At 47.9% G+C, this 24,912-nt stretch overlaps 1 protein-coding gene and 1 long non-coding RNA gene across 14 annotated transcripts in view; one reads left to right on the plus strand and one right to left on the minus strand.

The window, feature by feature from the left end:
- Nucleotides 1–1,219: 1,219 nt before the first annotated feature.
- Epb41l1 (erythrocyte membrane protein band 4.1 like 1) overlaps nucleotides 1,220–24,912 on the plus strand; it is a 121,611-nt gene continuing 97,918 nt past the window's right edge. For 4 of the 12 annotated variants that reach the window (XM_076851783.1, XM_076851784.1, XM_076851785.1 and 1 more), the window contains exon 1: nucleotides 18,567–18,711. In XM_076851783.1, coding sequence (XP_076707898.1) covers nucleotides 18,611–18,711 — 101 coding nt within the window. In that variant the 5' untranslated portion in view covers nucleotides 18,567–18,610. Of the gene's footprint in view, nucleotides 1,241–1,891; nucleotides 2,032–17,955; nucleotides 18,037–18,562; nucleotides 18,712–24,912 lie in introns of those variants that run through there. The other 8 variants (XM_076851795.1, XM_076851796.1, XM_076851797.1 and 5 more) reach the window with 6 other exon arrangements.
- Nucleotides 10,030–18,767, minus strand: LOC143395802 (uncharacterized). Of its 2 annotated transcripts, XR_013090812.1 has the most exons (4): nucleotides 18,422–18,767; nucleotides 17,591–17,640; nucleotides 16,456–16,792; nucleotides 10,030–10,536 (listed from the first exon to the last, which is right to left on the minus strand). It is a non-coding gene; the product is annotated as an uncharacterized LOC143395802 (long non-coding RNA). The 2 variants fall into 2 exon arrangements; XR_013090811.1 differs by lacking the exon at nucleotides 10,030–10,536 and having other exon boundaries at nucleotides 15,928–16,792.

Below are 24,912 nucleotides of genomic sequence, written 5' to 3' on the forward strand. Positions count from 1 at the left end.
TTATTCCCAGCAATACACACACACACACACACACACACACACACAGAATATAAGCTTGGGAATCGGCTTCCCAGGTTTGGATTTTGGCTCTTCCACTTTTTTTTTTTTTTTAAATAAATACCTTTATTTTATTTATTTATTTTTGTGTAGTACTGAGGATTGAACCCAAGGCCTCGAATGTGCTAGGTGAGTGCTCTACTGCTGAGCCCTTGGCTTTTCAGCTTTACAAGCTATGTAATGACTTTGTGTTTTCCTTTAAATATGTGTAAAGTCAGGATAAGAATAACTTCTATCCCATGGTGTTACTGTGTAGATTAAATGACTTAATGCAAGTAAAGCTCTTAAAACAGTGCCTGGAACATAAAAAAATGTTCCAAACAAGTGTTATTTATTTATTCTTATAATTAATTACATCCCCACCCCCACCCCCGGACTTTCCAAGGCATGCTACAGAACAAACCTGGACAAGGCATGCTAGGTCCTGCATTAGGGTCTTAGCTCCTTTAATTTTGCCCTCTTAGTATATGGAAGTCTTTGGTAGGCATCCCTTCTCTGACTTATGTTCTCAGCTGCCAACTTTGAATCTGCCCTTAATATCTTATACTGGAGGCCAGGACCATAGTTAAGAATCAGAATAATTGGGCTTCACATTGGCTTTGTGCTGCCTGGAGAAGAGACCTAGGATAGGCTTCCCACCTGCAAAATGGGAAGAATCATGGCTGCCACCTTAGACATGTTCAGGGCTAAGTGGAAAAGGAGCCTGTATTTAGGAGGCCTTTGCATATGTCTGGACTTCCAGTAAAAACTCTGCAAGAAAGTGAAATTTTCTTCTTACTCATGTTTCTTTGCTTTAGAATCTGACAAAGGAGGCTTATTTTTTTCTGCACTTCTGCAGGGCCTGGCCCTGGCCCTGGAGCCCTAGGTCAGGAATTCCCATGGTTTCTTCATCTATGGGATCGGGACACTAATCCGTGCCCTACCTTCTTCAGATGCTATCTTGGGCTTGCTGTACTTGGGTTAGTTCCTCCCTTGCGGTAGCCTCAGTCTATGTTCAGAGCAGGACCTGAACGGCCCTGTACCGGCCTATGGTAGTTAATACCCTAGTTTAGAAAAGCCCTTTACTTTGGGCGTACCTTGGCCTGTGGAGGGTGGGCATCAGGGTAGGAGGGCCAAAGGCACAGCCTGTGGCAAGACCCCAGAGTCCAGAGGTGCTGCCACCTGAGGCGGGCTGAAGTGCGCGGTGAGTTCCTTCGCAAGCTCTGGCCGCGGGAACAATAGGTGGGCGGCGTGGAGGCGGGTGGGCGTCGGCCAGGTCCCCGCTGGAGGTACACAAGGCCCGCGAGCTGGGCGCCAAGCCGCGGGGTTAGCCCGGGGCACCGCGCCTAGCTCTAGTGGTCTAAGCCAGGGAAAACCGAGGTCCGCGCTGGCAGTGGACCTGAGAGGAGGTGGGGGCTGGGACTGCGAGGGCTAGGAGGCCCCGGGTGGGGTCTTGTTCTGTTCTTCTCCTGGCTGCCAGTCCCCAGCCTCTGAGGTCCGTGGCGGCTCAGGTAAGAGCCTGGCCCACGTGGGGAAGCAGGCGGCGAACCTCTGCTCCAGGCCGGCTCTAGGGGCTCAGCCCCCTCCTCTGCTCCCCTCCCCGGGGGCCGGCGCTACTCCCCCCGACGCGCGGCTCCAGCCCCAGCTCCCGCGATCTGGCGGCTCCAGCGACTCCGGCGGCTGCGAGCTTCCCGGGCTTGTGGCGGTCACCGTTGCTGCTGGCCCGCTCGTCTGCCCGCCGCTGCCTGGGCGACCGGGATCGCGGCCGCCTCCTCTGGGGGAGCGGGCCGGGGCGGGGCGGGGGGGGAAGAGGGGTGTGGGGGGTGGCGGGGAGGGGGCTGAGCGCCGTGGGAGGGAGCGAAGGAGCGAGAGAGCGAGCGGGGCATTTCTGCGCAGCTCGAGTGCGCCTTGGAGCCCGCCTGGGCGGCCGCCGGACGCAAGAACCGAGGGACACACAGCGCCCGGAAGCAGCGCCGCTGCCGCTGCAGCTGCCAGGTTAGCCTCCCTCCTGCCGGCCCCGGGGAGCCCACTGCGTCCGAGCTCTAGAGCGCGGGCAGGGCGATGGCCGAGGGCTGCGGGCTCTGGCCCGGACCCTAGAGCGCTGACAGGCAGGCGACGGGCTCGGGGCCGAGCGCCGGTGCTGGGAGCTCGGGGCTTCGATTTCTGCCTTTCGATACTGGCGCGTGTACGCGTGTCGGAGTCCATGTCTCCGGGTGTGTGTAGGGTGTGAGCGCGCGTGAGCACGAGGATCTGTGCAAGTGGATATTGGTGTGCGCGCGTGCGTATGTGCGCTGTGTGTGCATCAGTGAGGGTGTGTGCCCAGCATGTCTCCGCGCGTTGGGGCTGGGTGGTGTGTGCATATCTAGGTGAGGGTCTGTGTGTTTGCGCGTGCCTATCTGTGAATGTGCCTGCGAGAGGGTGTGTCCGAATGTGTAGCAGTGTGTGTACATCTGGATGAGGGTGTGTGCCAGTGGCTTCACTTAGGGCTGGAGCCTGTGGCGGTGTGTGTGTGTGTGTGTGTGTGTGTGTGTGCGCGCGTGTCGCTGTGTGCACGCCAGTGTGACTTCCCGTGTGTGAGCGTGTGAGGGCGGGTGTGTACCCGCGTAGCCCCCGTGTGCGTGTGCGCGGCTTTGTCTCCGCACTGCCGGGAGGAAGGGGTGGGAGCGGCGGCCGAGGCTCTGTCGTGGCCCAGAGCTGGACACCTGGCCCGGGCTGTGGGTGGCTGCGGTGGCAGGGGCGTCCCAGCCGGGCGGAGACTCCCTGCTGGCAGGTGGGCAGCCACACCCTAGGGGCCCGAGGAAGCTGGGCTGGCTGACGGTGGAGCCCGCGTTCTGTGCTGAGCTGGAGCGGAGGGCGTGTCCTGCTTGAATCATGGGTGTGTGTGTGCCGAGAGGGTGGGTGGATAGGTGTGGAAGGGTGGGTGTGTGGAGGCGTGGGTGTTGGGTGGTGGTAGTAGCGACAGCGGTCTTCAGGCTGGTAACCCAGTCAGTTCAGAGATCAATTTCCTTGTCGTGGCAAAAAGACTGTCACCCAGGGCCAAACCCAGTCTGGCCAGGTCAGCAGCTCTTCCACCCTCACCCATGCCACCGTTGGGCAGAGCAGCAGCTCAGGTGCCCTAAAAGGACTAAGAGGAGAACCACTCTCTTAAAGGGCCCGCTCCTCGACTCCAAGGAATCCCATCTCCGGAGACTTCTATAATTTAAGAGACATGTCTCTGGGTGTGTCTACACCTTTCCCTATGTATTGGGGCATGCATGCATTTCAAGATCTGTATTCTGTGTGCATGTTGTGTTCCCCCTGTGTGTTTGTTGTGCATTTTGAGTGCATATGTATCTTTTATCAATGAACAGTGAATAAGACATCTTTGATGTATATTTATCTGTTTTTATATTTGTTTTTATGTATGTATAGCTGTTTGTATATTAGTGAGTGAGTCTGTGTGTGGGGGTTTGCAAGTAAAGTGCCATTTTACTGCCAACTGGAATAGAACAGAAAAATTCTGCCCAAGGCCACTCTATTTTAGAAAAACTGGGTGAAAAGGAAGTTTGGGAATTTAGTCCCTGGCTTTGTGGGTTTTAGATACTGGTGCTGAAATGTAGATAGATTGGGGTTTGACAAGGATACAAGGATGGAGAGAAACAGAGAGTCTTATAGAAGGAATTGTTCTGGGAGAAGGCTGTACAAGTGCAAGAATTCTTCCTTTACTTCCACTTCTTCCTCATAACTTCACCTCCCCCTTTCCTGCTTGGTTTGCCAGGATAAGTGCACAAGATTTGAAATGTAAAGGGAAGGAGCTGCTAGTGTAAAAGGAAAGAAGGTGGATGGGTGATAGATTTGGGGGCCAACAGCAGATTTCTGCAATTCTTAAAATGTATCCCTGCCAAAGACAGCAGAGGCTGTGGAAAGCTGAGCTTCTGTTTCCTTCCCTGAATTCTAGGACATGGGAAAGGCTCTGTCCTGCAGCTCAGGAACCCTATATTCTGGTCTAGGGATCTCCTTTTGACTTTGATTCAACCCTTTATGGGTTTATCTGCTCAACCAGTACATTTTATTAAGCATCTCTTATGTTAAAGATTCTAAACTCCCCAATCCTTAGTTTCTCTGGCTGGGCAGCTAGGGGGCTGGATTTAGGATCTTTGAGGCCCCTTCCCTTACTTGGACTGTTAGTTTGTCTGGTTGTCATCCAGATCTAGGAATTCACCCTTTTAGTCTCCAAGGTCCCCACTTATCTTCTGCAATTCCTTTTACTCTAGCCTAGAGCAATGGTTCTCAAAGTGTGGTCCGCAAAGTCACCCAGGAGTTTATTAGAAATGCAAATTTTAAGGACCTGTGCCAGACCTACAGAATAAAAAATTCTGTGGGCGGAGCCCAGCAATCTGCGTTTTGACAAAAGTAGATGGTTCTAACATAACTCTAGAGCAGTGCAGGTAGGGAGCCAGGACCCTTCTCTAGGCTGAAACACCTGGAAAGCTCCACCCCCACCTGTCCTCTGCCACAGGTACCTCTGAAGTAGAGTCAAAGTCCTGAATGGTAGGTAGGGGTTGTGGTTTCAAGTCCCACATCTTCCTTTTGATCTTGAACAAGTCACTACTTTACTAACTAATGCAGTGACTCGACAGTGTCTGCTCTTGGCCAGGTTTCTCAGCATGGGATTTCCTGCTCTGCTCAGTGTCTCCAACCCTTACCTTGACCTACAAAGCCTTGTAAGATCCAGTCCCTGCCCACCTCCCTGAAATCAGACACTCTGGCCTTTTAGTTCACCCAGGCACCAAGAACTTTTGCCTTCGGGATTTTTGCACACGGTTCTTTCTACCTAGCACACTCTTCCTTTGCTGCTTATCTTGGCAGACTCCCCTGCTCAGATTTCAGCCCTCTGGTCATTCTCTGGAGTGGGTGGTGTTTGCCAGCTCCCTAGGCTTTCAGTTTCTTCTGTTACATAGTCTTTGAGCTTTCTGTCTTATGGGGCATATGACAGTTTGTTATACAGGAACTTGTTAGTTGTTTGTCTTTCCTAAGTAGACGAAAAATGCCATCTGGATAGGAACTTGCTTATTAATCTTCCTAGTGTCCCCCACAGTGATAGCTTATGATTTCTGTTCAATAAGTTTGTCCAGTGAATTGATTCATAAAATGGGAAATGTATAAAATGACACCCAACGTTTCCCCTCAATCCTTGACAATATACTATCTAAGCAGGGTGCAGACTTCTCTTTTTTAAACACTCACGTTCTGTATTTTATTTTAATATTTATTTTTTTAGTTGTAGTTGGATGCAATACCTCTATTTTATTTATTTTATGTGGTGCTGAGGATTGAACCCAGGGCCTCGCACATGCTAGGCAAGTGTTCTACTGCTGAGCCACAATCCCAGCCCCATGGGTGCAGACTTTTCTTAACCACATTTATCCTTTTTTTTTTTTTTAACTGCTCTATATCCTGGCTATAGATCTGAGCCTCCTACCCTGACCAGTGTTCTCCAGGCTGTAGTGAAAGCAGTAGAAAGCTCCTTGGGAGACACAGCCTAGCTTGTGTTCTATATCTTCCTGGATTAGGATTCTGCAGGAATGAGAAGAGGAAGAGCATTGAATGAGGAATCTAAAGATCTGAGTCCATGCCTTGTTTTTTTTTTTGTTTGTTTGTTTTTAAGAAAGAGAGAGAGAATTTTTAATATTTTTTTTTTTTTGGTGTAGATGGACACAGCACAATGCCTTTATTTTTATGTGGTCCTGAGGACTGAACCTGGGTCCCTCCCGTGCTAGGCGAGCGCTCTACCACTGAGCCATAATCCCAGCCCTTATTTTATTTTTTAAATGATATTTTTTTAGGGTCTAGAGTTGTAGCTCAGTGGTGGAGCACTTGCCTAGCATGTGTGAGGCACTGGGTTCGATCCTCAGCACCACATAAAAGAAAATAAATAAAATAAAGCAATCTGACCATCTACAACTACAAAAATTTTTTTTAAATATTTTTTAATTGTAGATGAACATAATACCTTTATTTTATGTATTTATTTTTATGTGATGCTGAGGATTGAACCCAATGCTTCATAGGTGCTAAGCAACTGCTCTACTACTGAGCCCCAGCCCTAGTCCTCCAGCCCTTTTAAATAGTCTACTTAGAGACAGGGTCTCACTGAGTTGCTTAGGACCTCAGTAAGTTGCTGAGGTTGGCTTTGAACTCATGATCCTCCTACCTCAGCCTCCCAAGCATCTGGGATTACAGGCGTGTACCACTATGTCCAGCTCAGGAATTGCCTCTTATCTACCAGAGTTATATACCAAGATCCTCAATGGGTTTCTGAAAGCAGGGATAGTACCAAACTCTGTGTGTGTGTGTGTGTGTGTGTATATATACACACATATATGTATGTATATATATACACAGATATATATGTGTGTATATGTATAAAACACTATGGGTTTTTTTCCTATTAAGTCTAGGGCTTTCACCAGCACTTCCTGGTTTTTCTTTGGCATATAAAAATTGCCAACATCACTATTATGCTTTGGGCCATTATTATGTAAAATAAGGATTGAATACAATTATTGGGATACCAATACAACAGTTGCTCTGATATTAGATGGCTGCTAAGTGACTAAAGGACAGGTAGCATATATAGAGTGGATACATGGGACAAAGAGATGATTCACATCCCAGTCAGGACAGAGCCAGGATGGTATGAGATTTCATTATACTACTCAGAATGGCCTCCAACTTAAAATTTATGAATTGTTTATTTCTTGGACTTTTTAATTTAGTATTTTCAGACCATGGTTGATAAAGGTAACTGAAACTGTGGAAAGTGAAGCCTCAGATAAGGAAGGGATACTACCTTGATTACCAGCATTGGCTCTGAATTCATTTAGTCTTTGCCATGTACTAGTTGGGTGGACTTTAGCAAGTGATTGCATCTCTTCATTTTCCCACCTGTAAAGCAGAACCAATAATAGTCTCTGTTTCAGAGCACTGTTCTGAGAATTAAATGAGACAACACATATGGAATGCTTAGCACAGTGTGGGCACATAGTAAACATTTGGTAAATGTTAGCTGTTATTACTATTATGGTTGCTCCACAATCTAGTTCAACATTCTTGAATGCCTTTGTACCGGGCCTTAGACCTATAGAAAGAGATATGATCATAACAGTGTTCACAGACTGAGGGTGGGGACAGACATGCAAAGATGCAGTACCACAAGGACAATGTACAAGGTGCCAGGGTGTGGCTTCTTATGAGGAAAATTCTTTATGGAAGAGAAAGAGAGATGGTGTTTGAGTTTAATTTGGTTTCAAGGTAGTTGCAACAGCATATGCTAAGGCAACAGTTCCATGTCTTTGGAGTGGAAGGTGGCTGGAGGTGGGGACAGGTGGGGTGAGTGGCTGGAGATAAGGCTGAGAGGAAGGTTGGGGACAGATTTGTCAGAGGCTGAAGAGCTTGACCAAGTTCAGCAGGTGGTGGGGAACTAGGAAGAGAATTAAGCCAACCCGGAAGGATCAGATTTGCATTTCAAAAACATCTCTCCAGGTGGTGGTGGAGAATGATTTAGGATAGAAGGGGAGGATTGTTGACTGGGACAGAGGCTGCTAAACAAATTCAAAGGGAGGCCCCAGCAGGGTGGATAGGGGCCTAGAACATCAAGAAGCCTGGATGAGGGACTTTTCACGAGTCCCCCTTATACCTCCACAGCTGCCTAATAAATGGAAATCTGAAAACCAGAGTTTGAGAGCCCTGGGTCTACTATTCAAAGGACACATGGTGTGTTAATTTCCTAGGGCTGCTATATGGGAGTATCACAAACCGGGGAATTTGGAGCCACGGAAATTTATTCTCACAGTTCTGGAAGCTGGAAGTCTGAAATCAAGTGTCAGCAAGGTTGGTTCTTTCTGGAGGCTCCCAGTGGGCAAGTCTTTTCCATGGCCTCTTACCTAGCTCCTGCTGGTTGCCTGCAATAGTGATCCTTCACTTGCAAAAACTGCATCTCTTGTCACATGGCTTTCTCCCTGTGACTCTGTGTCATATGATAAGGACAGCACTCATGTTAAGTTCAGGACCTACCCTTACCCTAATCCTAATCCAGTATGACCTCATTTTAATTTAACTAATCACACTGGCAAAGACCCTATTTCCAAATAAGTTCATATTTTGAGCTTCTATATAGACATGATTGGTGGGGGTGGGGTCACTATTCAACCCAATATAGTCAGGAAGAAAAAGAGCATAGGCCTTGGAGTCTCACAAACCCTGGCCCAAATTCAGGCTTCGAACTGAACAATCATGAGCTTTAGGGTAGATCAGTTACTTTTTCTCAGGCTCTATTCTCTCTTCAATGAAACAGGGACAGTAGTACCTACACTATAACTAGTGTAATAGTGGTAAGATCTGATCAAGATAAGTTGTGAACAATCTTAGTGAGGTGGTACACAGTAAGCACTCAATACTTATTACTTTCTCTTCAGCTCCTCCTTCTCTGTCCTTAGCAGTTTGACAAGTTACTTAATCATCGGGCTTCACTTTCCTTATCTGCCAAATGTGCATAAACATCATCCAGCCCTACCTACCTGCCCAGATTGCAAATCTCAGGAGATAATGAGAAAGCTCTTTGTAAATTGCTTAAAGATTTGTTGCTTTGATTTTTAATTATAATCGCCATCATCATAATAACCCTTGGCCTTTGCTACATCCATCCTCTGCACTCAGCAGAGCCCAGCACAGCCCACTCCTCTCCAAGGCAGATCCTTTTTCCACTTTGGGACTGGAGGCATCACGTGAGGTGTAGCTGCTGTTAGAGCTGGGAGGATCTTAGAGATGGTCATTGTCATTGCCTTCATTAGCCTGGGGAGGGACAGTGATACCTGGAAAGAAGTGACACCAAAGGTTAGGGGGCTTTGGAATACCTTGTTCATAGCTCCAGTGTATTCTCCCAGTAATGCTTTACTTAGTTGCAGATTTAGTCTCTGAAGCAGGAGCTTGGGGCTCATAGAAGCCTAGAAGGCTCTGTATAGGTCCCAAAGGTGAGGATCCAGCAGAGAAGAGTTCTGCTGAGTCTGGATCAGAATTGCAAAATAGGCAGTGCCTTTGTGGGATGAACGGTAGGTTGTTTTGTTGTCAGCCTGACCGTGGCCATCTCTGTCAGTTTCAGCGGGAGGGCAGGAGGCCACTATGTACGGGCAGCAGCTTGCAGAGCCAGAGCCTGGAGGTAACCCAAAGCTTCAATACCCTATTGACAGCCAGGGCAGTGCTTCTCAGCAGGCTATTCCTAGGCTTTGTGCTGCAAAGGATCTGGAAAGGAGAGAGGGCTTATCCTGTTCTGGCAGTTTCCATCAAATCCTCTTCCTTTCCCTCAAGTTGGGGAGTCAGACCCTTTCTGGGCCCCGAATTCTTACACTTTCCTTTTCTCTCTCTTCCTCTTGGTTTTCTCTCCCCCTTCTCTCTGCTGACCCCTTCCCCTCCTCTACTTTCTCTCCAGATTAGAGGTCTACAGCTAAAATTTCCAGACCTACTTCAGGTGGCTGGTTTTGAGGCCTCTAAAGAATTAGATCCTCACAAGAGGCCACTCTAGTGACTGAGAAACCACTGCTTGCACTTACTGACTTCCTCTAACCAGGACCTATGCTAAGTGCACGTATCTTATGTTATTTAATTCCTGCAACTGCCTAGCAAGGCAGCGGTTATGGTGCACAGTTCATCAAAGTAAGTAAAATGAGTTCCTCAAGGCCTATCCAATCCTCAGCCCTTGGGAGGCACAGCTGGAATCTAAACCTCTCTTTGCCCAAAGCCCAAAGATGGAGCTTTTAAGAACAAAGGGATGTGCATTTGCTCAGGTTCTGAGAACAAATGCTTACCTCTGAGAGCAGGGTCTCCAATCCAGGGATCCAGAACTCTGCCACCACTTCAGGGACTGGCCTTCTCATGGCACCAGCCCTGGAGCTGGCCAGGGCTCTAGCTTCATTGGTACTAGGCAGCTAGCTGTCCACCTTTGGGAGACACCTGGCATCAGGAAGAGTTGACAGGTTAGGTTTGAAGGTCCTTTCCTGTTTTCCTGTTGACCATCTTAGTTTTTCATGGATGATTTTGAGTCTTTCAGTTAAGGAAGCTTATGATTTGCAAAGAGCACTAGTGTTCTGTTTTGTTTTATTTGCTTATATAAACCATACAGAATATTGGGCTTTATTGTGGCATATTCATACATACATATAACATAGTTTGATCAAATTCATTCCTTATTACCTCCCCTTGACTCCCACTCCTCTTCTTTTACATTGATAGTCCCCTTTTACATTCATGATGTCCTCCACTTTTTTTTCTTTCTCTAGCTTTCACATGAGAGGAAACATGTGATACTTATCTTTCTGAGTCTGGCTTTAACAATGCAGAAAGTATCAGTTTTGCCTGCTTAGAAGGTGCTTGGGAGCTTGGGAATCCTCCCTCAGGGTTAGTGATGGCTGGAACTCTGGAGGAAATGGGCAGGGAGGCAAAGGCTGGAGCCTGGAGAGACAGCTTCTGTTAGAAAGGGAAAAAATAGGAAATAGGAATGGCCCAAGGTCCAGTGAGGCAGCCTGGGCCTCCTCACACCCCAACTTCAGCCAAGGAGTCCAGACTTCCTCCCATTCAGGGCCTCTAAACTCAGGAGTGTCACTCCAGAGTTGGGGCAGCAGCAGTCATGTGCTGAGCCCCCACCTACCCCACCAGCCTAGACAGCTACTCACCTGAGTAGAAGGGACCTTGATGAAGGAGCAGTGGCTTTAAAACTCTTAGCCACAGAACCGACTCTTCATAGGCAAGAGAGCAGAAAATCAATATGTGAAATGGCTCAAGGGGAAACAGCCGGGCATCCCATCCCATTCCCCTAACTCCTAGGGTTCCTGAGGTCAAGTTTGTGGAACTTTGTTCCTGCTAAGAGCAGCAAAGGGGACCCGGCTAAAACACTCTGTTTCAGAACCCACCACAGAGATTCAGACTCAGCTGTTTCATGGGGCTGGTTATTAGCCTACAGATTCCCTCTCACAGTGATTGGGATGCAGATGATTCTCACATTGCCCTTGAAGTACCACTGGTCTCAGATATGTGTGAACTTCTGAATTGGCATGCACAATTTTGAGAGTGTCCATTGTCCCCAGGAGAGGATCCTTTGACTTCATCCAAGTTTTTGAATCATGACCCATAAAAGTTTAAAACCACTGTCTGCAGGGTTGTTTTATGGAGTTGAAGGTAAGGTCTAGAAAAGGGTCATGAGGGAGCTAATGACAGAGCCAGGTGTTCATTGCTGGCTCTGCTGTGAAGTGCTGAGGGCCTAGTTTTTCCACCTGTAAAATGGGAGTTGAGCGGGCTAATATTAAGATCTTGCATAGCTTTGATCTTGGGTTCTGGAAACTGGTCTTTGATTGCCCAGTCATGTTCTTTGCTCTTCTCCTGGCTATCTCCCCACAATCACCCACCTCTGGTGGGGCCACCCTCTTTAGCATCTTTATTCTCTGAATTTCTGGGCAGAGCCTGGATTTTGGTTCTTCTTTGTCTCTTTCCTCTTGTTAAACCATATGTCCAGATGCTCAGGCCTTCTCACCCTTTCCCTGACCACTCACCAAATGTGCACCAGATGCCTGTGAGTCTGGGGAAGCTCAAGGTGGCCTTTCTGCAAGGCTGGATGCTCAGACTGATGCGAAGGGAGGGGCTAGGACAACGCCCTGCCAGAGGCTCCTGGGACACGCCCATCGCTCACCTGTGTCTTTGCCCTTGCTCCCTCTGTTCCTCCCTGCCAGGAATGCCACCCCCACCCTTCCCCAATCCCTGTCAAAAGCCTGTCTGCCTTTTTAAGGCTGAACTCAGATGCCAGCCTGGTGAGCCCTCCCCCAACCTGCACAATGAGGTTCACTTTACCTCCTCTGCATTCCCTTCGCACCTTATCTGCTCCCCTCTGGGGACAAGCTCTGCTTATTTTGGCTTTGTCTGGGGAGAGGGCTGGTCTCTTACTAGGCCATGATCCCTTCGAAGCACTGGAATGTCTCATGTCTCATTCTTTCTCCCCAGCCCCTAGCTCAGGGCTGTGCACAGAGCAGATGCTTAATCCAGGCTTATGAAGTTTTATTAGCAGAATCTGCCTCCAGCCTTGGGCTGGGCTGATTTCTTTGTAGCCCCTGTGGCCCATGTCACTAACAGGCTGCAATTTCTCACATATCCCCTCCTTCATTTGTGGGTTGGAGAAAGGCCAAGGAGAGTAAAAGCGAAGAACTTAAATTCCAGTCTTGATGCAGCTGTTTCCTGACTGTGTGACCTTGGACAAGTCACTTTCTCTTTCTTAGTCTCAATTTTCTCAACTTTAAAACAAAGGGCTAGGGATGGCAAGTTTTTTTTGGGGGAGGGTGGGGTGGCTATAAAAATTAACTTAAATGCTATGTGTAAAATGTTGATATAGCATTGTAAAGAATAACTGGACAATAAATTATAACTCACGATTTTTTAGTTAATGGCTACCTGTTGTTTTAGCAAATACCCTTGTTCAGAGTCATCCTCTAACAAGGGGTACTACCTACTGTGTTCTGAGCATTGCACTGGGGGGCTAGGGTGAGAGAGAAGAAAAATCATAATAGGAGTTCTGAGGTCTTAAGTTCAAGTGTGGGCATCAAGACCCTAGCTCAGGAATCAGGGTCTGGCAAATACATGGCTGAATGAGTTGAGAAATGAACGATTTTGTCGATCCCATGCCAGAGGTGACATTGAGCTAAAGGACATGAAGTAGGAGGGGCAACAAGAGGCTGGGAGGGGACAATGGGAGGCATGTATATAGAGGTTACAGGATGGAAGAAAGTGCAGGGTGGACGGATCTGCACACAGAAGGGACTTGGGGTCTGCATCTCAGGTGGAGGGGGAGCATCAAGCTTTGTTTTGCCAAGAAGATTTTGGGGGACTGATGGCTCACAAGGGCACCCTTGAGAGCAAGAGAGAGAAGCCTGGGATGTAGGGGCAGGAAAATGAGAGCTTTCTGTTGGAGGCAGTGGGAACCAGTGAAGGCTGCAGGCAGGGGTGGGCAAGCGGGGGGCCTTGGTCCCTTTCTGCCCAGTCAGGAGCCGAGAGTGGCTTCAGTTCTGGGCTTCTTCAGGGCTGCCTGTTTACCTGGCCAAGGTTAGGATTTGAACCCTCATTTGCTTGTAGTTAAAGTACAAACTGATCCCAGAAATATCAGAATTTCTAAAGATCAGAGTCAACTAGCAGAAGAAATGATCTCTTAACCTTACACAGACGGGAGGCAGAGGCCCAGGACCGGGAAACACCACCCAAGAATACGGAGGGACCCGCCCCGTGGTAGGCTGTAGACCTAGGCCTGTGTTAGGGGTTGGGGGAAGAGAACCCAAGGAGGGAACCCAAGGAGGATGTAAATGACAAGCTCACGTCAGTTTGGGAGCAATCTGTTGCCAGGGTGTGTGTGTGATCCCAGGTGAGTGGGAAGGGAGTGGGCTGCAGCTGGCATCATCATTCCAGGTTTTCCTTCCGGAGAAGAAGAAATATAGGGCCATATAGGTGGGATCCAGGGGAATATTGGGATGTGGGGGAGATCAGGGGGTGGCCTGAGAGAAGGCGGCTGTTGCCAAGCAGCAAAAGACACGACTTCATTAGAACAGCACAGGCCTCCGAGCACTGTGGGCCTGGCACCGTTCACCAGCCCTAAGCTGGGGCAGGATCACCTTCATGACTGGAAGAAACCAGGGCTCCCGAGGTCACAGTTAGAAAGAATGGAGCAAGGAGCAGCGTCCAGTGCTGGGGTGCTTCAAAACCATGTCCTTGGCAAGCTCTGGATGGCCACTGTTCCAATTTTGGGAGATCTTGGGGTCTAAGAGGTTAGGAGTTCCCAGCTCAGGGCAAGCCATCTTTCACCTCCCTTCCTTGCTCCTCCATCAGGCTGCTTACCTAGCTGGCCTGTTTTATTCTAGTTTCCCCTCACCCCTTATTGGTTAAAAATATTTATTGAGCTCCTGCTATGTGCCAGGCACTACCCTGACCTCATGGAACTTAAGCCGCCACCTCTTAGCACAGACAACTGTTCCACTTTTGCAGGGAGGGGCTGGGAGGAGCAGTTGGGGAGGTCACTAGACGCCCTTCTGCCTTCAGCCTTGCCTTCTTCCAAGTCCCCCTATTTTCAGATGGGACCTCTTGCTGGAATTAGCTCCTGCTAAAGTGGAAACCAATCACAGTTAATTGTTAAACCTAATAGCTAGTGAAAATTTCACCCTGCTGGACTGGTAGGCAGGAGCTGAGAGGGCGGAGCCACCCGGGTTTTTCTGGCCTGAACCTGCCACCTTTTCCCTACTATAGGCTCTGACGCTAGGGCTCTCTCCTGTCCAGGGACAGGAGGCCACTTGGATCCTTTCCCTGTCCTCCAGCTGAGGCCGCCCTGGGAGGTTAGTCCTGGCTCCAGTCCAAGGGCCTCTGTGTGAGTGCTCTTGCAGGGCAGGTGGGAAAGAGCACCTAGTGACCCAAAGAACAGGCAGCCAGCGGAAGTCCTGACTTTGCCCCTGCTGGGCAGGGGCGAGGGGGAGGTAGGGAAGGTGTCATGGTGTCCCAAGCCCTCCACACAGGACCTCTGCCCAGCACAGCCCGAGCATCTTTCTTTTGCTTTCCTTCCCCTTTAGCCTCTTCACTAGATTTCCTGTTCTGGGCCATTCTCTGCCACTAAATTGTGGGAGAAGGATTCCTGAGAAGAGGGCAAAGGATTGTTTCTTTCTCCAGAAACTGATTCTCGGACTAGAATGGGCCCCTGTCACACTTTAGGGACAGAGCCCATGTCACCTGGCCTGTCAAAACTTGGGCAGGTGGCCCACCTCTCTGAGCCACAGAGTCATCCTCTAAACTAGCCGTACTATGATTCCTTCCTTACCATCATTGTGAATATTATAGGCACCATATGTAGGCATTAATATTTGGCTCAGCCTAATTCTATTATATTAAATGAATAGAAGCCATTCTATTCAGATGCCAGTTTACCTCTGAGGCTTAGCTCTGGGTTTGAGTGAATGAGACCATCAGTTCACACCCCCAAGGACTTGACTTCAGAGCTGCAGCTGCTTTATACAGTAGCCACTAGTCATGTGGTTGTTGAACACTTGAAATGTGGCTACTGTGACTGGGGAACTGAATTTTAAATTTTATTTAATATTTAGCCAGGTGAGGTGGTGCACACCTGCAGTCCTAGCAACTTGGGAGGCTGAGGCAGGAGGATCACAAATTTGAGGTCAGCATATATCACTTAGCAAGGCCCTAAACAACTTAGTGAGACCTTGTTTCAAAATAAAAATTAAAAAGGGGGTGCTGGGATTGTGGCTCAGCGGTAGAGCCTAGCACAGGCGGGGCCCAGGTTTGATCCTCAGCACCACATAAAAATAAAGGTATTGTGTTGTGTTCATCTACACCTAAAAAGTAAATATTTTTTAAAAAGGGGGTGGGAATGTAGCTCAGTGGTAAAGTATCCCTGGGTTCAATCCCCAGTTCCAAAATTTTTTAAAAACTTAATATTTAATTTAATTAACTGAAAATTAAAAAATGACACTCCATTGTGGACAAACTTCTACAATTGTTTGGGAACTTGGATTTGTGAATATACTTTTTCATTTGTAAAGGCTAAGATAATCTAAATATCTATTAAAAATTTAACATCTGTATCAAGAAGTGCTGTAAGTATAAAGTATATACTAGATCTGATTTAGTATGAAAAAAGAATATAAGATATTTAAATAGTATATATTTGTGTGTGTGTGTGTGTGTATATATATATATATATATATATATATATATATATATATTACATGTTTAAATTGATATATTGGTTAAATATTAGAATTAATTTCAGAGCTGGGGATGTAGCTCAGTGGTAGAATGTTTGCTTAGCATCTTCAAGGCTTTGGGTCCAATCACCAATACCTCACACAAAATTTTTTTTTCACCCATTCCTTTATTCTTTATAAGATGTGGCTACTGGGAATTTTAAAGTTAAATATGTGGCTTGCATTATATTTCTTTTTGTGTATGTGACATGGTCTTGCTATGTTGCCCAGCTGCTATTGAACTCCTGGGCTTAAGTGATCCCACCTCAGTTTCCAAGTAGCTGGGACTACAGGCACGTATCATTGTGCCAGGCCTCACATGATATTTTCTTTGGACAACACTGTTGTAGCCAGAGAGTTGAGTTGGACACATTTGAATAATCATCCAAGACTATAAAAAGATGAATTTAAGGACAGAGCAGGCCATCTATTCCCCACTCACCTCTGGCATTGGGCCATTCTTCTTGGTGAAGTGTTGTCATGGGCAATCCCATAGCATCCAGGTTAAGATAGCTTCTCACCTGCTCTGAGTGTGACTTTGGGCATTTCCCTTTGCCAAACCTCAGTCTGTCATCTATAAATTGGTCCTAATGGTAATGAAGGGACTAACCTGAGAAATGATGTAAGGAAGCATTTAGTTCAGTGTCTGGCACTTCTGAGCAGCCCCATATTAACTGTGGTGGTGATTGCCACTGTGATTGATTATGGGGCTGTTGTTATAACTGTTGAATCCATTGGGGTGGTTTTGATTCTGCCACTTGTCTGGATGGAACATGGACCAGAAGGAATGGAGGAGAAGTTAGAAGTTTAAACATGAGAGTCAGATGGGGACATGGGGGATGTTCTTTATGATGCATTAGGAGATTGTTTGGGGGTAGCTCCTTGGATCTTCCCTTCTGCTGGTGATCAGGAAAAAGTCCCCATTTTTCAGATGAGAAAGCAGAGACCTGTCAGAAAGAAGGTGCTTGGTTATACAGCCAGATGGAGAATGCAGGATTCCCCAATCCTGTTGTGGTAACATGGAGCCAGGGCTGGGAGGCCACCACTTGAGGCTGTAGCAGTCTCCTGTAACTGGACATTAGTTACTACAGCCATCTCATTCTGGAGTTGAAGAGAAAAATATGAGAGGGAGGAAGGAAGACAGGGCGCTGGGGGCAGACAGACAAGAGACAAGAATAAGACAGAGACGGAGAGAGGCCTAGGATCACATAGCAAGATGGTGGGCAAGGCAGAGCTGCTTCTGTTTGTTTAGATCCAGCTGCTGGCTCAGCCCTAGCAGGCAGGATGGTGGCCCTGCTTGTCAGCCCCCTCCTTTTCTGTCCAGTCCCTAGAGAAGGCTTCTGAAAAAGAAGCTTTTGTTTCACCAGCTCCTTCTGGTTTCCTCTCAAGGTAGCTGCACATGTGCAGACATACACACACACACACACACACACACACACACACACCACCCTGATTTGCATTTGTCCCTGTTCCAGGTTTAGAGGGCCCTGAGATCTGAAGCTTCTCTGCACTCTGGATATCCACAGAGACCCTAGGATTTTTTCACCAAGGAGGCTTGGGTTCAAGTCCCTTGCCTACTGTTAATTTTCTGTGACTTTGGGCAAGTCACATGTGATTTTTTTTAGCTTTAACTTTCTCATCCAAAAAGCAGGGACCAAAATAGCTTATGCCTGGTCTAGTGTTGAGAACCACTGCCCCACAGCCCAGCAGCCAGTGTGGGGGTCTTGGCTCTGCCACTCACTTACCGCGTGGTGTTCAATGAGTCATTTCACTTTCTGGGTCTCAGGTTCCTCATCTGTAAGTGGAGGTTGTGATGAGACATCATACAAACTCTCCAAGTGCATCATCTCATCTAGTCCTTCCTTTGCCCCAGAAGTTGACACTATTACTCCTAATTTCCAGGTGAGGAAAGGAAGTGACTTGGCCAGGCCACATAGTTAAAAAGTGGGGAGCCAAAATTCTCCACAGGTCTGTGTCACTCCAGAGCCCAAGCTCATTAACCACTGGGTGTTCTTCCTGTTTGCCTGATTGATCCTCATGTTCCTAGGGATGTGGAAACACTTTGTCCCGCCTGGAGATTGACTTTATGGAGCATCTGAGTGCAGAGGACCTCCAGCTACCCGACCCGTGGAATACCAGGCTGGGTCTGTAGTTGGGGCTCCAAGAAGAGGGCAAAGGGCTTTAGTACCCTGTGAGTGAATTCTACCAGCTCGGGGTCACTGAGGCTGACCATATTATTTTTCCCCACATGGGGAGACTGAGGCAGGTTGAGAGGGCAGTGGGAATGTTTTTTCTGGGGGCTGGACTGACATGGAAGGCCCCTGAGTGTTGGGGCCCCTACTCTCTCTCACCTACCTATACAATTAAAAGTAAATGTCTCTTGAGTCTGTCTTCTGCAATCACTTCACCACGCAGCCATTCTTGTCCCTTTCCAAGTGGCTTCCCATTGCTTTAAGATTCACCTTCCCCCCCAACCCACTTGAATCAAAGTGTGAAATATGATATATCAAGAACTATGTAATGTTTTGAACAACCAACAATAAAAATTAAAAACAAACAAACAAAAAAAGATTCACCTTCATCTTGGCCTTCTCAGTCTTCTTCTCAGTCCCTTCCCAGTCTGGCCCCTGCGAGCCACGGCAGCCCTAGATTCCTCACCTTCCCGTTTGCCCTCTGCATTCAGTCCCACAGCTGTTCTGCTTAACAGGTTCAGCAACTTCCCTGACGTTCCTCCAAAGTCCAGAGCCAGCCTCCCAGCTGCCAGCATGCGCTGGGCCGGGAGCTGTTCTGAGGAGCTAATGCTGTCTCCTCCTTTTAGGTGCCTGGCTGCAGACGTCTTCACCAGGGAGCCTGCGTGCACAGAGGGGTGAGTGTCCCAGAGGCACTGCCTGGTCTCCTGCTTCTGCTGAGGTTGGGCAGAGGGGTCTTCCAGGCGCTTGGTTTTGATCTATTTTAATGCTGGGGTGGTGTGAGAGTTTATTAGATCAAGGTTCCTGGGGGGTTGAAAAAGGGGGCAGTACCGAGGGCTCTGCCCGGTTTAGGATTGTCTGAAGTAAGACCTGAAATGCACATTCATTAAGTATTCTGTGTTGACAAACGACATTCTTTGCCTACCTTGCTTATTCACGCCAACTTGGCGTCAGATGGTGTTGGGCTGGGAAGCTGGATCCGCAGGCCCTGCGGCCCTTGCTTTCTTGTGCTTATCATTCCAAGGTGTAGACTGGATTCGGGAGAGGGCGTTTTCATTCTGGTTCTGTCGCCAACTGATACTGTATGATATTCCTTTCTGATGGCCTCAGTGTCATATATACATTCCTTGGGCAGGGGCTGGGAAAAGGTAGGGTCAGACTAAACAAGCTTTCTTTTTTTTTTTTTTTTTTCTTTTTTAACTTTACAGTAGGGAAATCCTTTTTCAAGTGAATCCCAAAGAATCTCAGTGCACAAAATAGCTAAAGGGATTGTAGCCTCCATTGAAGTAGGGGTAGGATTGGTGGTTCTAATTGGCTAATTCCTCAGGCCCCAGTTGCCCCTAGACCTTGGCTGCCACAGACCTTGGCTTTGAGTAAGAGATTTGGAAACTCACTGACTTGGGGCATGTTAGGAGGTGTGACTCTGGCAGGGCAAGGCCAATAAAGTTGTATTGATTAAGAAATTATAAATGCCATTGTGGGGTTATTAGGAGACATGACTACAGGGCTTACCTTGGACTGGTAGAAAGACCCTAAAAAATTGTCCCCTCTGCCACTGAGCTACAACAAATGGTGTTATCATTTCAGAATCCTGTTTTTTAGTTTGGGATAAATATGAAGGACCTCTGGCTTTGTAAGGGATTATTCCAGTGTGTGTGTGTGTGTGTGTGTGTGTGTGTCTGTCTGTCTGTCTGTCTGTGGGTATAGGGGGCAGGGACCATGGGGGATGGGATGGGGCTGAGCCAAGCTGAGGCAGGTAGAATGAATGGAGAAGGGAGCTGGAAACATGTGATTACTGGGCAGTGGGGACAGGGATGGCTTTAGCTCCAGTTAAAAGGAATGATTTGGCTCCTTCCTGCCAGAACATGGGCCCCACAGAGATCTCTGGGCAGGAAGTACTGGGAACAAGGCATCCTCTGTCCACAGCCACAGTGCAGCCAGGACAGAGGAGGTGGATTAGGAGTTCCCAGGAGGAGGTCTGCCCAACTGTTCCCTGACATTTGGGCCAATGTGCGGGGAGAAGGGAAACTCGGGATGTGTGTGCATAGGGGAGGTAGGGGTTCGGTAAGGGGAGGTAGAGGTTGGTTTGAACAGTCTCTCCTCAAGCTTCCTGAAGCCCTTCAAGGAAGCAAGCTCAGAGCAGAGAAAGATGAGAGTCTAAGCATTAACCATTATCAGTTTGCTGAAGGAATAGATTTTCCCTGGCAGCCTGGTGCAGTGGAGGCCATCCGCCTGCAAGTCCAAATCCCACATTCAAGTACTTGCTCTGTGGCCTTGGTCTCATATTTTCCCCCTTTCTGGGCCTCAGTCTCCCCTTCTGCAGAACGTAGATGAATACATTGGCTCTTCTGAGTGTCAGTTAGAACAATGTTTTTCAAATCCTTTTGGGCACTACAATCCCAACACGTAAGCATTTGTACCAGTTTGTCTCATTGAACTGGGGGTTAGTTTACCCAGACTCTTGCCTTCCTCATCACCCTTTGTTCATTGGGTGATTTTGAAGGTTCTTCTGCAAATTTCCAGGGCTGTAGGGAAGAGTGTCTATAGAGTGCTAGGTCAGGATGCTTCTTGAGAACCTGACCAGTCGGGTGGAGGCTGCTAGGCAGACAGACCTCCAAAGCATGCTAAAATGTTACTGGAGTATTGGTTATGGGAAAATGAACAGCTCAAAGGCCTATAAGGGGCTGTGACTCCTCTCTCTCTCTCTTTTTTTTAAAAAAATATATTTTTTAGTTATAGATGGATACAATACCTTTATTTATTTATTTTATGTGGTGCTGAGACTCAATCCCAGTGCCTCACACATGCTAGGCAAGCACCCTGCCACTGAACTACAGCCTCAGTCCTGTAACTCCTCTCTTTAGTGACAGAAATACAAATATCAACAATGATCACAATAGCTGGGCATGTTCTCTTGCATTGCCACGTATTATCTCATTTAATCCTCATGACAGTCCTTTGGGTAGGTAGTATTATTACTGTATTACCCCTGTTTTATACTGAGACACAGCTAGGTCCTCACATTGAGTAAGAGAAGGAGCTGGGAGATTCATGCCCATGGAGTCTGGCTTCAGAGCCCATACTCTGACCGCTACGTCTCCTGCCTGTGCTCCCTAGGTCAAATGGCTGTCCTGCGTCTGCTTGCATGTTGCTCTGTGATACAGAGCTCCTGACCCACAGAGGCAGCCCAGACCCAGGTTTCACTGCTCTACCTGTTGGAAAGGGCTTCCTGATGCTGCTCACAGATCTGCTTCCATGTAGTCATATATCCAGTGTGTGGCTCTGTGCTAGGTATTTCAGGAGATGTCAAGAAGATCTCATAAAACTGCCCTAAAGGTCACCATAACCAATTTCACATTGCTAAGCTCTCGTTTTGTTAAGGCTCGCTGCTGAGCCTCTTAGAACATTACCTCTCCTCCCAACTTTTATTTATTTATTTATTTGTTTGTTTGTTTGTTTAATGTGGTGCTGAGGATTGAACCCAGGGCCTCACACGTGGTAGACAAGTGCTCTACCTCTGGCCCACAACCTCAGCCCGCATTACCTCTTTTAATTGCAACACAGGAGGTACTGTTATTGCCTGAATTTTCCAGAGAAAACCGATGCTTGGGATAAGTGACTGCCCCAGGGTCATGTGGCTAAGAAACCACAGCGGGTGTTTCAGTTCAGGACAGACTGGCTCCAGAGGCCATGCTAGAAACTAGTCATCACCTGTGTTCCCTCTAGGGGTGTCAGTGTGAGCAGGTGTGACTGTGACACAGTCAGCATGCAAATTGCCATTGAGAGGGACTGGCCATGTGCAACCAGAGCTCAGAGGAGAGAGAACTGGGAAGAGTGGAGGAGGGGCTTTTGATGCTGTGCCCATACCTTCCTCCCATGACTCCAGGAGGAGGGAGCTACCTGAGAAAAGGCAGGGAAGTTTGGAAGTTTGGCAAGAACCAGAGAGCTGCTGGGGTGCAGGGGTCACAGGCAGCTGTGCTTCTAGGCCTCACAAAAGTGTGTGGAGGTTTGATGTCTCTTGCTGAGTACAGATGCCCAGTTGCTTCCCTTCCTCCCCCAATGTGAGGAGGGCAGGGCCCATCTGGATGGTGGATGAGGAGGGCACCAGCAGATGTGAATGCTTCTTCCCCGTCCTGCTGGTGGTGAGTGGAGGAAAAAGTGCTCCCCTTTGGTCCATTGCCCAGGGGCCAACCTTTCTCCAGACAATGTGGAATTCTGGGAGCCAGGATTTCTATCAGCCCTTCTGCTGATCCACAGAGGGGACCCTTCCCCAGCTCCTCTCATCCTTTGTCAAAAAGTAGCTAATACCCCTAGAGGCCTGGACTCTGTCCCTAATGTGACTTTGGACTTTTCTTCAAACAACTTAAGAGGAAAGTTGGGGGGAGAGTATGCTGTTAGGCCTGGGATCCTGCTGGGTTTCAAAGGATGTGGGAAGGCAGTCATATTTACCAAACTGGACTCAGAGGATGTCAGGGGCTTTTCCACCCCATTTTACAGTTAAAGAGTGCTGAGGTTCAGAGGAGGAAAATGACACAAGCGTGGTTGTCACAGGGAAGGTGGATGTGTCATTTTCTCCTGAGGGAAAGCTTCCTTTCCCTCCCCTTCCCTCGCCCACCCATCCCTCCTCCTGACTCAGACTGCCCTCCAGCCTCTGCCCCAGCAGGAACAGATCATCCCCCTGGGGCAAGAAGAGCTATTTCTGGGGGGCCTGGGCCTCAGGAATGTTACCCAGATAAGGCCCAGATATCCAGCATTTCTTTTGTGTCTCCTTATTTCTGGGATTCTTGCATTTCTCTGATTCTTCTTGGAGGGATTTCTGCATTTCCATTCAGGAAAAGGAGACAGAGAAAGGCAGGGAAACTCTATTGGGGATTCCTTAATCTCATGACTCTCATCACCTGGCTCACACACGACTAGATCAAAGACCCTTATATTTTTCCTGTGAGGAGCTTTCCTTTCCTTCCTTCTTCCCACCCGCCCCCAACTCTTTTTTTTTTTTTTTGAGTGGGGATTGGACGCAGGGCCTGGCACATGCTAGGCAAGCACTCTACCACTGAGCTATATCCCTAGCCTTTTTTTTCTTTTCTTTTTTCTTTGTCTCTCTTTTTCCTTCTTTTTTTCATTTTGAGACAGGATCTCACTAAGTTCCCCAGGCTGGCCTCAAACTTGCAATCTTCCTTCTTTAGCCTCCCAAGTAGATGGATACAGGTGTGTGCCAGCTGGGATTCCAGGTATGCACCAGCTTGCCTGGTGCTGAAGGGCTTTTCAGTTCATCACTTTTCTCTGATTTTCCCCAAAATTCTGAGAAGAGAGGCAAGGAGGGGTTGAGAATAATTATTCTATTTTGTGGGTAGATTAACTGAGGTTCAGAGAAAGTAAGGGACTTCTCCAAGATCACACAGTGGCAGAGCAGAGCTACAAGACAGAAGCCAGGAGTGTCCAGGAATCCTGATCTTTCTTTCCATCACCAATGCTGACATCTATCAGGACAGCCTCTGAACTGGCCTCTCAGTGCCTCCCCACTTCAAGGACTCCCTTCCCTCTTTGGTTCAGCCTCGTGTGTGGAGGTGGTATCACCATTTCAGAGCTTCTCAGGCTTCCTAAGGTCTATAGACTAAAGCGTCACTCAACACTTCTGTATTCAAAGGTTCCCCAGATCTAGCCCCAACCCACTGCTCTTGCCAGTCCTGGCTGAGTTTCACAGGCTCCGCTTCTGCCCACAAGGTGGGGAGGATTAGCCATGTTTTGGAGGGAGGGGAGATTCTCTGTGGGAGGTGTAATTTTTAGCATGTTGCCCAGGGAGTGGGTGGGGAAACTGAGGCCAGGCCCAGCACAATCAATACGTTCTGGGCAGCGGGAGAAGCCAGGCTAGGAAAGGCTTGGGCTGGGCTGATGAGAAAACCTACAACTTTGGGTTCACAATGTGGGTCAGAGTGTGTCCTGAGCGTTTATATTATATTCTACTTTTGTTCCAGATAAATTCTTCTAAGGTGCACCCTGGGCTTTCCCAGAAAAGTTGCACCTGGATCAAACCAGAACTAGAGACCTGGGATTCTAAGAGCATTGTTGGTTCTTGCTAAGAATGACTGGGATCCTGGGATTAGTGGTGATGGTTGCACAACTCTGTAAATATACTAAAAGGCATTGAATTGTATACTTTAAGGTGGTAAATTTTATGGTATGTGAATGATATTTCAAATTTAAGAAAATAAATAACAGGAATCATATTAGAGCATGCCTTGCATCTGGTAGATGCTTAATAGATATTTGTTGAATAAGCAAAGCATCTTATAAAGCACATCTCTTTGACTCTTAAGCAGCCTTAAGGAGGGGACAAGGCAAGAATAATGGCCCCCATTTAACAGATAGAGAAATAGAGGTCTGGAAAGCCTGAATGACTCATCTGGGCAGTTGAATTAGAGTTTTATAGAGTTGGGATAGGTTTTTATGCCATGTCATCCAACTGCCCTTGACTGAGTACCTCTTCCACATTTGTGCCACCCCTGGGGTTGCTGAGGGGTGGATTAGCAATGTGACCAGCCCTTTCTCTGACATCTAGTAATCTAGATACTTAAAGAACTAAGCACTGATGAAATGGAATGGTTCCAGGAAGATGCATGTAAGGGCTGCAGGTGCCCAGAGGGGCCCTGACCAGGCCTGGGGAGAATAGGGCAATTGCCCAGGAGCATCACAGCTAACTGGGCTTGGAAGTCTAGCAAACAGGGTCTCAAAAATGGGCAAAGTGGAAGAGGGTGTCAGCGGGCTGGCTTTGATTCAGAAGGGATTGGAAGCCCAGCTTGCCTGGGTGGGAGGATAACTCGAGCCCAGCCTGGGCAAATTAAAAAAATAAAACAAAATAAAAGGAAGAGCCTGGGAAG

This window comes from Callospermophilus lateralis, chromosome 3 (genome assembly GCF_048772815.1).
Source record: "Callospermophilus lateralis isolate mCalLat2 chromosome 3, mCalLat2.hap1, whole genome shotgun sequence".
In the NCBI taxonomy this organism is placed as follows: domain Eukaryota; kingdom Metazoa; phylum Chordata; class Mammalia; order Rodentia; family Sciuridae; genus Callospermophilus; species Callospermophilus lateralis.